The sequence below is a fragment of the Typopeltis vanoorti genome, chromosome 5 (genome assembly GCF_054136105.1).
Source record: "Typopeltis vanoorti isolate ZY-2024b chromosome 5, IOZ_Tvanoo_1.0, whole genome shotgun sequence".
Lineage (NCBI taxonomy): Eukaryota > Metazoa > Arthropoda > Arachnida > Uropygi > Thelyphonidae > Typopeltis > Typopeltis vanoorti.
This window is the reverse complement of record NC_143553.1, coordinates 169,629,415-169,642,675: the sequence shown is the minus strand read 5'-3', so window position 1 is coordinate 169,642,675 and position 13,261 is coordinate 169,629,415. Positions and strand designations below refer to the sequence as shown.

At 39.6% G+C, this 13,261-nt stretch overlaps 1 protein-coding gene across 7 annotated transcripts in view; it reads left to right on the top strand.

Annotated features, from left to right (window-relative positions):
- LOC150107050 (tRNA-splicing endonuclease subunit Sen34-like) overlaps positions 1 to 13,261 on the top strand; it is a 225,015-nt gene that overhangs the window by 86,813 nt on the left and 124,941 nt on the right. For all 7 annotated transcript variants that reach the window (XR_016548379.1, XM_090393418.1, XM_090393416.1 and 4 more), the window contains one exon: positions 7,109 to 7,270. Coding sequence is in view for 6 of the 7 variants with exons in the window: in XM_090393418.1 (XP_090249544.1) it covers positions 7,109 to 7,270 (162 nt within the window). In the remaining variant the exon portion in view is untranslated. The remainder of the gene's footprint in view (positions 1 to 7,108; positions 7,271 to 13,261) is intronic.

Here is a 13,261-nt window from a genome sequence, read left to right as displayed (position 1 = left end):
TATGCCACAGGGGTGCTTAAGGGTCAAAGTTATATAACTGAGAGGAGGCATCCACATAGCCTTCAATGGAATGCTGGGAACCGACCAGACCTAATGTCCAAACTGACCTAATGTCCAATCCTCACCTTCTCATGGTGCACCTTGTTAGGTAGATCCACCTTCATACTGAACGGATGAGGCTTTTTGCCAATTTGCGATTTAGCTGACCAAATTGTATTCTTATTGGTTTAAATCAAAATTTCAAACGATGGTACAACATGACAGAATTTTATGCCGGCTCGGGCATCACCCGGTTAAACAAGAACACCCCCCCCCCCCCCGTTGTTTTCGCCAGGGAACCAGGCCAAATAGCAAAAAGTAAGCTACTGGAACAAATCCTAAAACTTACCCCAACTCAACATCACCAGAGTTCCAGATCGGTATTGTCAACATAAGAAGCGTGAATGGCAAAGAAATGGAGCTAGCTGAGGAATTGGATAAGTACCAGATCAAAATAATAGGGGTGACTGAAACAAAAAAGACAAAAACTGGTGATATCTTTCTGAGCAATAAATACAAAATGTTATATTCAGGCAATGACAATCAAGGAAAAGAAGGAGCAGCCATAGTATACATCACTAAAAATGAGGCTAATCTTCTGAAATGGTAGGCAGTCTCAAGTAGAGTGATGTCGGAAAATATGAGAATGGGGAACTGGACATTGAGACTTATTTGTGCCTATGGTCCCACAGAAAGTTCTTCTAAGGTAGAAGCAGAGGAATTTTTTGAGGCTTTAGAGAAAGCAACTGACACAGTGAAAAAGGAAAAGTTGGTCCTTGTTGAGGATCTAAATAGCAGAGTAGGAAATGATTGTCAGACATACAAAAATATTTTGGGAAAATTTGGAGAAAAGAGCAAAGCTAATAATAATGGCAAATACTTGTTGGATTTCTGCTCAGGACATGGACTGGTTATTACTAACACAATGTTCCAACATAAAAATGTGCACAAGTTTACATGGAGAGAAGAGGCAAGGAATAAGAAAAGTCTCATTGACTATGTTATTGTTGACAGTGATGTTTTCCCACTGGTGCAGAACACTAGAGTGTACAGAGGATTTGAAATTGGAAGTGATCACCATTTAGTCTTGAGCAGCTTAAAATTGAATTTCATACTGAAAAGAATAACATGGAAGAAAGTTTTAATTCGAATAAAAGTTGAGCAGCTCTCAGATGTAAACTGTAGACTAAAATATACAAATATTATTCAAGAAAAAATGAAAGAGTTTGAGAACAGGAACCAAACCTTGGAGATTTAGTGGCAAACACTGATTGATTCAGCCAGAGAGGCATGTGGTAAGATTATGCAAGGATAGAGAAATCAGAACTTCTTGGTGGACAGAGGAAGTTAAAGAGGCGATGAAGGAAAAGAAGAAAGCATATCAAAAGTTCCTGGCAAATAAGTCAACTTGTGCTCTTAGATAATACAGAGACAAATGTAAGAAAGCGAAACACTGTGTAAAACTGGCTAAACAAAAGTCATGGGAAGACTTTGGCAAGAACATAGAAAATAAATATCAAGAAGGTAGTAAGATATTCTGGAGGTCGTTGAAGAAGCTTAGAAATGGAGGAAAGAGTGCTGTAAAAGGAGTTAGAGATAATGAATGCATTATGAAAACAGGAAAAAAAGATATCCTTGAAGTATAGAGTAATTACTTCGAAAAATTGCTAAATGAAACAAGCAGTGATAGCACAGTGGTAAAAAAACACTGAACCAGCATGCTGTCAGGAATACATATTCATACTTGAAGTAGAAAAAGCCATCAAAAGCCTGAAATGTGGAAAGGCAGCAGGAGTAGATAATATTTGACCAGAAATATCAAGTATGATGGTATAAAAGTCCTACAGTGGCTGCACTGCATAGTTCAGAAGGCTTGGATAGAGGGACGAATTCCAGATGATTTGAGTAGAGCTCTCATAGTACTCATATGTAAAAAGGGAAATAAAACTGAATGCGAGAATTATTATTATTATTATTATTTCGAGCTACTCCAGGGAGTCCTTAGACTCATCGAGGGAGGCCCTAAACATCATGTCCACACAACTATATGACATTCTCACAGTATCTATCATACCTTGCCTTGAACTCGCTCACTGTCATAGCACCCACAACAGACTCTGGCAGCTTATTCCACTCATTTACCACTCTAAAAGTAAAGAACCCAGCTCTAACACCACTGTTAACCACACTCTTGCCCAGCTTCCATAGGTGTCCCCTCATTCTCCCACCACCAGTCCTGATCTCAAAAATATCCTCTGAATTAATCTTATAGAATCCTTTTAGCAATTTGAATGTCTCAATCATATCTCCCCTTTTCCGCCTATCAACCAGTTTCTGCAACCCACAAATCTTCAACTTGTTCTCATATGGTTCATTCCATAGACCTGCTATCATCTTAGTCACTCGCCTCTGGATCCTCTCCACCTCCTCCCCATCAAGAAGGAACCGAGGTGACCAAATCTGGGCACAGTAGTCAAGATGAGGTCTTATCAAGGCTCGGTACAGAGGTACAATAACTTGCTTGTCTCTGCTCGTTAAGAGAGGCATTTCATTACTCATTGTTCCTGGTAAGATATACGCAAGTATACTTGAGAAACGGTTGAGAAGAATTGTGGAAGAAAAGCTTGGTGAAGAACAAGCTGGATTCAGGCCAAATAGAGGCTGTCAGGGTTACAACAGATAGTTGAAAAATCATGGGAATATAACAAAGATCTGTATTTAAGTTTTGTAGATCTGGAAAAGGCATATGACAAGGTGCCAAGAGAGAAGCTATTCCAAATACTACCATTATATGGTGTTATTGAGACATTATATCAAGCAATACTTAGTCTCTATTTGAGTTATAATTCAGCAGTTAGAATTGAAGTTTTTTATTTTTAGAGGTACCTGTGGCATAGTATAATTATTAAAAGAACAAGTAAGACGACAGTAATTTTTTAATTAATAGGGTACAGATATTTCATACTAAAACTAATAGTAAATCTTCAGTGTCACACAAACAGTTATAGGAATGGAATACAAGTAACGAACATTCGGTGAATCACCTATTAAAATACAATTGTTTCCGCTTGCTAGGAAATGATAGAAAATAATAATTAATTAATATTTAAGATAATTTTTTTTTTTTATTATTATTTATTACATAAAATAAAAGTCTCCCAGATCTTAGAGAGAGAGAGACAATCATTTCTGTTTAAATTCGGTCGGTGTATTTGTGTAGTATTTAGTTAGGATTTTATGATCTTAATATAGTGTACACATGTAGTAATTATTCAGCATTTTGGCTGCCAGTTTCAGTAACAGCCCTAGCCCTCCCCCATTTAAAGACTACGTTATTTGTAACCTAGTTGAAGATTTTTTGTATGCAGTATGTATGCATCCCATTGTTTAAGAATCTGGCAGATGCGAGATGGGAATATGTATGTGTATGGAAATGCAGGCAGTGGGAGGTGCTGGAAGACACGAGTGTCTCTTGGGATTTAGCGGTGGCAGAGATAGTGCTTCGGAAACGGGTAATTTTCAGTTTGTGGATGCCAGTAGTGTGTTGGAGGATGGAGAGAATGTTAAAGATCTACATATAGATTTAGCCTGGGATAGTTTAGTGGATGGAGATGGTTTGTCTGATGGCCATGATGGTGTGTGTGTGTGTGTGTGTGAATTGCAATTGAAAGCAGAATGTATGGAAAGAGAAATAGAACTGCTGAGTAAGGAGATGGAAGGAGTGAAGACCGATTTGAGGAGGGATAAATGAAGATTTTGGGAGGACAGAGGATGGCTAGTGTGAAAGGAACCGAAAGTAGGTGTAAGAGAACAGCATCAGATAGCAAGGGAGAGAGGAAGGCAAGAGAATGGGAGAGACAGTGGAAGAGAGGAAATTGCAGAAAGACAAGAGTGTGAAAGCAAGGAATAGAGAGGTGAGAGGGAGAGAAAGATTGCAAGCTGTAAGAGTCAGAGATGCCAGTGAGAGAAGAATGAATGAATCTATTCGGAGTGTCATGTATGGAGATTTGATGATTCAGAATGTACACAGTAGAGTGCCAAGGGAGTGCTTGCCTGGTGGAATGAGATAGTGTGGTAATGGCAGTGAGGAGTGGTGAAAGTGTGGAGATGATAGTAATGGTTGGGAAGAATGACCTGAGAAGTAGCTTGAATCATGTAGCAAAAGATTTAAGGTTGATGTTAAACAAGTGCATCAGAAATGTGTCCATGGAGAAATAGTAAAGTGTTTCCCTGGTATGATAATGCAGATTGGAGGAGAAGAGCAGTGATGATGAATGAGATGATAGCAAGAATGTACAGGAAAAAATGGGAGGTCTGAAATGTGTGGATGCATGGAGTACATTTGAGGATAGAAGAGCTGTATGCAAGAGATGGGCTGCATTTGAATGAAGAAGGGTGCAGGCATTTGGAGAGAGTTTTCTGGGCAAGTGAGTGTGTCAGGATAGGGAAACTAGAATGCACAGGTGTAATGTTGCAGGGATGGCTTCATGTGGGGATAGTGGCTTGAGAAATAAGGGGGTGTACACTATATTACAGAGCCAGGTGGAGTATGAGGGGAGTAATAATGGCTATAAAATGGCTGGCAATATATGTTTTTTTTTGTGTACAAATGCTAGGAGCATTAGGAATAAAGGGAATGAGTTTGTGGTGCTGATTGACTCAACCTTGAGTCAATCAAGGAAGATTGTTGGTATCAATCAAACTTGGTTAATTGAGGAGGATGTTCTAGTGAACCAAGTCATACACTCTCAGCAGAAATAACACTAATGGCTTTGAGAGTGTATATGTGAGATGGATGTTTATAGGACAAGATATTTAGTGGGATGTTGCTACAGAGACCAAAGAATATAGATAGTGATGAAATGTTCAGGCAAATTAGTTTGGCAAGTGCAAAGCGGACAATCATCATGGGGAACTTCAACTGTAGTGATATAAACTGGACAGAGGAGACAGCATGCAGTAATAAGAGAACTGAATTTTTCATTTTCTTGAGGGACAGCTGTCTTAGTCAACATGTAGTGGAGGGAATATGAGGATCAAGAGTTTTGGATTTGTCGTAGTATCAAAGGATCTGATTGTGACTGAGATGGCATCCTGTATAGCTGCTAGTTAAGTTTGTGCTAAAAATAACAGATCAGGTTAATATGTCTGCAGGTAGTCATGCACTGAAGTGGATGTAGATTTTTAATGTTTTTTTTATGCTTTTTTGTTGTATTTTAGGTTAGTTTTTTTAGTCTTGACTCTCTTTCTCTCTCTGGGCATGATTTAGCAGAGTTATGGAAGATGGATTTATCACTAGCTGGTCAGGTAGCCTTCTAATGTGCTACCAGCAGGTTTAGTTCCATGTCCTAGCCCTATCTAGCAACTGACCTGAAGGACTGTTGTAATGCTCTGTCCTCAAATGGAGAAGGCATGTGATCCATATAGCGAGTTTACCACCCGTGTTACATGTGTGATGCAACGAAGGGGAGGGAGACAAGCCGAAAACTTAGCTCTGGGGAACAAACATGTCAACAGCCACTTAAGCCAGGTGGTTGTAGTGGTGGTAATTCACTGGGTAGTTAGTTGTCTTACACTAGGGATCTAGTTGATATTTCCTCCATTAGGAAAGTAAATTAAAGAGCATGAAATTATAATTATTAACATTAAAACTATAAACCAGGTATCAGCACCACTGTGTATTTAGAAAACTACAAAAAAATGATTTTTTTTCAAGACCTCAACATAGTATGAACACACTGCAGTAGGTATATCTGCTCACCCTATCGACTTACTGATTTTATCTGTTTCATAAGTATAAAGAGCTAATAAGCTTCATTTCGGCAACAAAAACATTATTTAAATTAAGGGGATATTAAATCCCACATTGTTTTAAAACCGAATAAGAAACTCAAAGATTGGAATCAGAGAGTTTCTTGCCGAATATAGTATAATAAACTATAAAGTATCGGCGATCACTAAGCGTCCGCTAAATGCAAGTGGCCCAGCACGTAGTGCAATACCGGAAATCTCGCAGCAAAGTCGGTAAAGTTCTGATCACTGTTCTTAGGTATTTACCATAATGTAAAAACACATTTCCTAGGAAATGTATGCTGTTATTACATTATGGTGGTGAGGTCACTACCCAGACCGGTTTCAGCCTTTTTTGAGGCTTCATCAGTGAGTAGCTAGACCGAGTTAATACCAAAGTGTATAGCGAAAAGAACTTTATACTCTGCTATACGAGTTTCCGAACAGGTGCAACCATTAAGTTACTTAAGTATAAAGAGCTAATAAGCTTCATTTCGGCAACAAAAACATTATTTAAATTAAGGGGATCTTTTCGCTATACACTTTGGTATTAACTCGGTCTAGCTACTCACTGATGAAGCCTCAAAAAAAGGCTGAAACCGGTCTGGGTAGTGACCTCACCACCATAATGTAATAACAGCATACATTTCCTAGGAAATGTGTTTTTACATTATGGTAAATACCTAAGAACAGTGATCAGAACTTTACCGACTTTGCTGCGAGATTTCCGGTATTGCACTACGTGCTGGGCCACTTGCATTTAGCGGACGCTTAGTGATCGCCGATACTTTATAGTTTATTATACTATATTCGGCAAGAAACTCTCTGATTCCAATCTTTGAGTTTCTTATTCGGTTTTAAAACAATGTGGGATTTAATATCCCATTAATTTAAATAAATTATCTGTTTCATATTTAATTTCCTCTCTTCATGGAAAAGTGTATCCAAGTAGGTAGAATATGGTGCTTGTAACAAAAGGTGTTCTCTCAGTTCTCTTGAGAACACAGTTGATATTTTCTATGTTCTCATAATTTTTTTTTTGTTTGTTGTCATTCCAAATATGTTGGTAATAATGACTAACAGTTTTAGTGTAAGAGAGTGATCAATTACTTCTTACTGCCTATTTGCACCACAAGCAGCACCTCTCTTAGTTATCACAGTCATAAGTTTTATAATAATGATAGCATTCCAAGTTTGGTACATTCACTAAAATAAAAAAGTGTCATACTTTGAACAACAGAATTTGATTGATCTTGCACAATTATAATTTAATTTATAGAATGTCCGTGGAAATCAGCAAATGAAGAAAGTATTGCTGACTGGTGTTTTCCATCTACTGATGAAGAAAATTTGCACTATGCTGTCTTTAAAGATTTATGGGAAAAGAATTATTACCTTACTTCTGGTACTAAATTTGGTGGTGACTTTCTAGCTTATGCAGGTAAGGATTTAATATATTATTATTATTAAGAGAGGCCTCCAGGAAGTCCGGGACTCAATATACTACAAGCTGCTACTTATTCTTGAATTCATTCACACTGCTTGCACTCACAACATCCAATGACAATCCATTCCAATCACGCACCACCCTATGAGAGAAAAATCTAGTCCTCTCCCCCTTCTTAGCTGCATTTATTCTCAGCTTCCAAGGATGCCCTCTTGTCTTTTCCCCACCCTCCATAAATTGAAAAATTTCATGAACTGAAATCCTGTATGAACCTTTCAGAAGTTTGCAAGTCTCAATCATATTACCCCTCTTTCTCCTATCTGCTAGTGTCTTCAGTATACAAATTCTCAATTTCATAATCAGTATTCTGCAATCCAGATATCATTTTTTACACACTCTTTGTACTCTCTCCACTATATCAGAATCACATTGGAAACCAGGAGATCAGACCTGCACACAATAGTCTGAGTGAGGTCTTATCAAGGCCTTGTAAAGAGGCAAAATGACATCCTTATCTTTACATATAAATGTTCGTTTCATTATCTTTTTAGTTGTATTTGCAATCTGTGCTACATGGCCTATGAAATACAACTTGCTATCTACTAACTAAAAGATCCCTAGCCTGATCAGTTTCTTCTAGCATACTCCTAACAGTATAATACGATGTTGGATATCTAATCATGCCTAAGTGAATGACTTTACATTTACTGACATTGAACTGATATCCATTTTCCCATGCCCACGATTTCAGCCTATTCTAATTTTTGCAACCCCATTCTGCAAGTAGTGCATAGCAGCAGCATTCCTGATTACCCTATGTATCTTTGCATCATCAGCAAATAGCTGTATGTAGCTTGTGAAAACCTTCCCAATATCATTAATGTACAGATTGAATAACAGTAGATCAAGCACTGATCCATGTGGTACACCACTGTTTTTTTTATTTTTTTTATTAATCTTTGTACTGGTTATGGGCAGTACTACCCTTGCATCATGTCCAGACTTGATATAGGCCTAAGCCTTTTCAAGTGTTTTACCCTATGCCTGTTCTAGTTATCATTGTAGTCATTCTCTGGTGGCAACGGCATGCCACCAGTGTGCCCTGTAGGGCCCTCAAGGACAGGACTTTTATATCCGTCTGTGTAAGTTCAAGCTGTTTTAAGTCCTTATCTGTGCTCCATATGCCATGTAAAGAGATGGTGGCATTGGTAAACCTCGGAGTTTCCCCATGCTCCTCTCGTATTTACTAATTAGATCTTGGTTATTTTTATAGTAGTTCACTTTATTATTATGGCTATAGGCTAGTGGGTACCCTGTTCCCACCACCTGGGCATCAACTTCCCAAACGTCACCATCTCATTTAGTCACTAAGTCTGGCTTACACAAACCTGCGGAGGTCCTATAATGTGGTTCCACCACGGTCACTCAACCTTTGTTCTTAAAGCAGTTGTTCAGAATGGAGACCAGGGCATCATGCCTCTTCACGCAGACCCCATGGGTGCAGAAGCAACACTGGGCTATATGAGACAATGTCTCACTGTAGTGGCAGCCAGCCCTACAGTTTGAGTCGTCACTATCCCATCGAGCTGTGCGGGCTCGAGTAGGCAGGACATTGATCCTCGTCCTGATAAGGTCAATATACTCGAACCCAGGGAGGAGTCTGGTGCCATCCCGTACCCAATCATGCTGGGGAGGCACCATCTACAGAACAGTGTAACAGAGATGCCCACCTCTTATGTTCTGCGGGTGCTGACTCAATTAAGGTATCCTGATAATGGGACCAGCCTTTAACCCACCTAAAGTCTTCTCATATTAATGGGCAATAGAAAGCCTCTCTGCAGATAGGGGAAGATGATAGTTCTAGCTTCGCAATTCTTGACAGCTGCAGGTGTGGGATCAGCCATCTAAGTGATGGAACCCCAAGCCCACCATCCTTCACCCTTGCGTGGAAATATGCAGTAGGGGTGTCAGGTGGCAGTCAGAGTCATGATCTCATAGCTGAACGAATAGCCCTGTCCATTCAGGACAGTACTGAGATATATGTCCTACCAAGCACACCAACTTGGGGTAAAAGCGAGGTAGGAGATAGTGGGAAAGGAGAAACAGTCTTTGCTGGGGCTTAAGAGGAGCTTTCCTCTAAGAAGCGATCCCAGCTTCTAGGATAGAAGGGACAGAAGACCTTCCCTTTGGGGTGAATATGATACTGAGGTATCTTCCTCAGAACTAGATTAATAGAAAGGCCTCGAAGAGAGAAGAAGTCAACTGCCCGGTCAAGGAGTTCCTGCAAGCCTATCTTAGTAGAGGCTATGAGAATAAGATCGTCCGCAATGGCCATAGCATTAAAGGAAGAAGTGCCTAGAGAGTAGCCTATATGGCTAGGAAGAGAGTGAAGAAACTCATCTATGATGCAGTTAAAGAAAAGGGGAGATAGAGGATAACCCTGGTGAAAACCCCGCACTGCAGGAATAGAAGTTGCACTGGACCCTGTAGTGCTAGTGATGGAGCTACCCAAGTATAGCTCCATAACATAGGAAAGAAAGGGTTTTGGACATCCAGCAATAGACAATGCTCGAAGGAGAGCAGGAAGGGAGATGCTATCAAAGGCCTTTTGGAGGTCAAGCGACGCCATATATAGAGGCTTAAGGTAGCGTTGGGAATCAGAGAGAAGAGAAGAAAGAGGATATATATTCTTGGCACAGCTGTCCGAAGGGACAAAAGCTCTCTGTCTATAATCATGCTGTATATGTTGCTGAAGTCATTTAACTAAGATTTTATGATAGAGTCTAAGTATCACAGGGAACATGGTAATAGGTCTAAAGTCTGATGCACAGCTTGAAGTTTCTTTCTTCGGAATGAAGATAGTTCTTGAAGCACGTAGATATGGTGGTATTACTTTACTGGAAAGGAGAATGTCAAATGTCCACTAAGTCTTGAAGAATCTTCAACCACACCTTCTGAAGCCTAGACGCAGGAAAGCCATCAGGTCCAGAGGCAGAGAAATTGGATGGAAGAGCTGCTTTAATCTCCTGGATGGAGACAAGCTGGTATATTTGAAAGGCAGGAATGGACCTCAATATCATAGGTTGGTCATCATAATCAGGGAAGTGTGGAGGTGGAGCAGAAAAGACTGTACTCCAGAATTTAACAAAATCATCATATAAGTCTGCTAGAGGTGAAGAGGAAGCACCGTCAAGGATGGTTTTGGCACATTTCCCTCTATTCTTTTTATAGAGGCCTGCATAGCTGCACAGGCCCTCTTCCTCTGCTTCCTATTTGACAAAGTCATTGTAGAATGAGATGTAGGCTGATGTTGACGAGGCATGAAGTGTTCGGAGAATTCAGCATGGAGATAGTCATTCAACTGATCTGTGATATCCATTCCCAGAAGGTGAGTCTGCATTTCTTCTTGAGTAAAAAGTAAAAATATATAGCTTTATTTTAACCACTAATCTCAGTATCCTCAGTTTGTCATAATTTCTTGCTCCGCATGTAACCTTTTCTGAATGGAGCATTCATAATCTTAGTCACTTTTCAAGTGAGTACCACATGATCACTACCATCAACTGGAGGCAGAATAGTTACGTCTTTAACAGAAACACCCCCTGACACTATAATCAGATCTAATACTCTTTGATCTCGAGTTCTTTTTGTCACATGCTGCTTGAAGTTGTCCTGAACAGCTCAATAAATATATTTTCATTCTTTTCATGAGATTCTACTGCTACCCATTCAATATTTGGATAATTAAAGTCTCCCATTATGATTACTCTTTCTGCTCTCATCTTTTCTATCTGGTGATGCATTTCTTCTTGAGTAAAAAGTAAAAATATATAGCTTTATTTTAGCCATTAAATAATGAAATGGTTGAACATCAGGGATTATTTCTACTCCTAGTTTATTATAAATGACTATGATTTAATTTTCTGCTTGGTTATGAATTTCTGAGGCATACAATTTTTTTTTTTTTTTTTAATCATCACTAGCAACCGATTCACCAGGTCTGTAACAACACCCAACTATGTAATTGATCTTGTTAGATTCCACCCCACATGAGATGGCTTCAAATTCACTGCCACTTGAAATACTGATAGTAGTAGTACAATCATTGGATTCAAGTCATCCAATATCACTAGCAGCATGCCTCCTCATCTCCTATCCTCTATCTTTCCTAAAAATACTGTACTCTTTACACTCGATATCAGTTAGTATGTCTGATTCTGATGGCCAGGTCACACTGATACCTGTAATCTGAGGTTCACCATATTGACTAAGGCAAACTCTACCTCTTTGTTTCTGATACTCCTAGCATTCATGTATAGACACAATACTCTACCTGTATGTTCTTTTGTTTACTCTTGTCTGCAGTCTGCATGACACAGTTGGACCCATCCCCAAGAAGGGTGACAAGTCACTCTCATCCAATTACCATCCTATCTCGCTTACCTCAGTCCTGTCGAAGGTAATGGAAAAAATCATTAATTACCAACTCCTACACCATCTTGAAGACATTCATCAAATCAGTGACCACCAGTATGGATTCTGCCACTGCTGATCAACAGATCTACTCACATACATCACCCATCTCTGGACAAAGGCTATGGAGAGGTTTGGCGAATCTCAAGTAGTTGCACTAGATATCTCCTAAATCTTTGACCTGGTCTAGCACAAAGGCCTACTAGGCAAACCACCATCATTCGGTCTGACCCAGGGCTTCTGTAGGTGGATCGTCTGGACGCACAGTGTGTGTGATGGGGGACAGCTCCCTATCCTCTCACCACTCAATTAATGCTGGGGTCCCACAAGGTTCTGTCCTCTCACCAACCCTCTTCCTGCTATATATCAATGACCTACTGCAATTGACTTCCAACCCAATACACAGTTTTGCAGATGACAGCACACTCTTCGCTTGCATTTCATAAGCCTTACCCTACACAACTCACCTCAACCTACAGAACATCAACCACTGCGATCCTCAGCTCCGATCTCCAAGCCATCCTCCAGTGGGGTTCAGATAACCTCATAAATTTCAATGCCAATAAAACCCAGTTCTGTATTATTTCCCATAAAAAAAAGAACCATTTTTTCCCAATATCCTTTTTAATGATACCCAAATCTCCAGACAGTTTCAGATCTCACTCCTTGGAATCACCTTCACATCAAACCTCTCCTGGCATAAACATATCTCAAACATTGCATCCTCAGCCTCAAAAAAACTAGGATTCCTCTTTCTTCACCCCCAAACAGCTATTAACAATATACAAGTCACAAATCTTCTCAACTATTAAATACTGCTCTCACATATGGGGTGGGGCTCCAAAAAAAGCTCTCTCAAAATGCTCGACTAAATACAGAGGAGAGCAATTAGACTTATCAACGATCCATCCCTTACCAACTCCCTCCCCCCCTCTTTCACACAGATGTATGGTCTCTGCAGTATGTATATTCTACAATTATTTCCATGGGAAATGCTCATCGGAAATATCATCAATAATTCCTCTGCTCAGTACTAAACTCATTGGAACACGTATACAGCTGCTGCACAACATCCCTTCACAGTTCACCTAGAAACAAACAGAACAAGTTTCTTTTCCTCTTCCTTCATCCCTGCAATTGCTGCACTGTGGAACAGTCTCCCACCTGTTGTGTTTCCCAAGGAATACAATTTAAAATCATTCAAATCAAATGTAAACAAATTCTTCCTTTCCCAACCCGCCACCCATACATGGTACTAATGTACTATAGGTTGACCAACCAACCTCCTATGTATGGGCTCAACATAAAAAAAAAAAAACGGCACGCTGTGAATAATTTCTAAGATATTGTGTCACCCTCTCTTATACCTTTCTGTATTTCCACAGTAGAGATGTTTCCATTGAAATGAATTGCTACTTTGGCATTGGTGTATGCTGATTTGATGGTCCTGACCGTATGGCTCTTCCAATTGTTGGGTTCATAATGCTTTAAGTATTACACAAGTTTTAAGTG